General features: G+C 45.7%; 1 protein-coding gene across 1 annotated transcript in view; it reads right to left on the reverse strand.

The window, feature by feature from the left end:
- The window catches only part of LOC101657797 (kinesin-like protein KIF28P), an 85,551-nt gene that overhangs the window by 35,201 nt on the left and 49,249 nt on the right, over window positions 1–1,101 (reverse strand). Inside the window, exon 13 of the mRNA XM_004700175.2 lies at window positions 97–220. Within this exon, the coding sequence (XP_004700232.2) occupies window positions 97–220 (124 nt within the window). The remainder of the gene's footprint in view (window positions 1–96; window positions 221–1,101) is intronic.

Raw genomic sequence — 1,101 nt, forward strand, 5'->3', positions numbered from 1 at the left:
ACCCTGTGTTCAAGGGTGAGAACCTGCTAGCAGGAACCTCCTGCCCTGATGCTCAGGTTGGGCTTATCACACTCTGTGGCCCCACGGGAAGTTTACCAAATGCTGCAGCTTTGTCTTCATTGAGATTGGCACGCCATTAACAATGACTTTGCATTTGCTGTGCGGAGTTACTGTCACTTTGCCATCCAAATTTGTGAAAGAAGCATGTTTATCCAAAATTCTGGAAAGACAAATGAGTTGGTCTATGTCACCAGGTAAGTGATAATTTCGGTGAACACTTTAGCTTTTTCTTTCTCACTTTCACAATTAAGTAAGAGCTACGGCTGCTGAACAATGATTTTGAGCATTCACTGGGGTCCTCTTGCATGCAAGGGACAGAGGGACCCTGCCCTAGGGAGCACTGAGAGTTGGGGGGATATGTCGCAATTTATTAATGGAACAAACACCAACTGATTGCCTATAGCTGCAAGGTACCAGGAGACCCAGAAACAGTAGCTAGGGGTCATCAGATACAGTTCAGTGGGATTTGGTGGTGAGGAAACATGCACATATAATAATCACAAAAGTTTGAGAAGACGATCGGCTTGATAATCCACTGTACAGATAAGTTTAGGCATGTTTCTGGGCCTCTGTCTGTATACATTCATGATAAGATTTGGGGCTAGAAGTCAGAGGTGTCATATTGCCTGCCTCTTGTTTGCCCTTTATAACTATTTTAGAACATTCCTAGATTCCTTGGCAGCCTTGAATGCTCTCGATGTTAACATGTCTTTCTATAACCTTTGTTGGCATGGAGACTAGTCTCAGCTTATACTTGGAATTCAATCATTTACAAATGTGACTGTTGGACTTAGAAGAGGCGAGGAGAATTCCAGGAACTATGTGAGAAAACAAACTGGAGGCTGGCAGTGCCGGGGAAGGCAGCACAGGGTGCGTGAGGCAATGCCAACCTGTCCCTCACTCAACACTGTCCTCCTTCGTAGAACCTTCCATAGAATTGTGTGCTTTGACTCGGGGAGACCTAAGCTATATGGGGAGCAGGCCAGGAAGGCCTTGTCTTAAAACAGCTGACCGTATCTTGCTGGCTGGAAGCCTGAGAGC

This window comes from Echinops telfairi, unplaced genomic scaffold, assembly GCF_000313985.2.
Source record: "Echinops telfairi isolate 266 unplaced genomic scaffold, ASM31398v2 ScPeMD7_7424;HRSCAF=8462, whole genome shotgun sequence".
Lineage (NCBI taxonomy): Eukaryota > Metazoa > Chordata > Mammalia > Afrosoricida > Tenrecidae > Echinops > Echinops telfairi.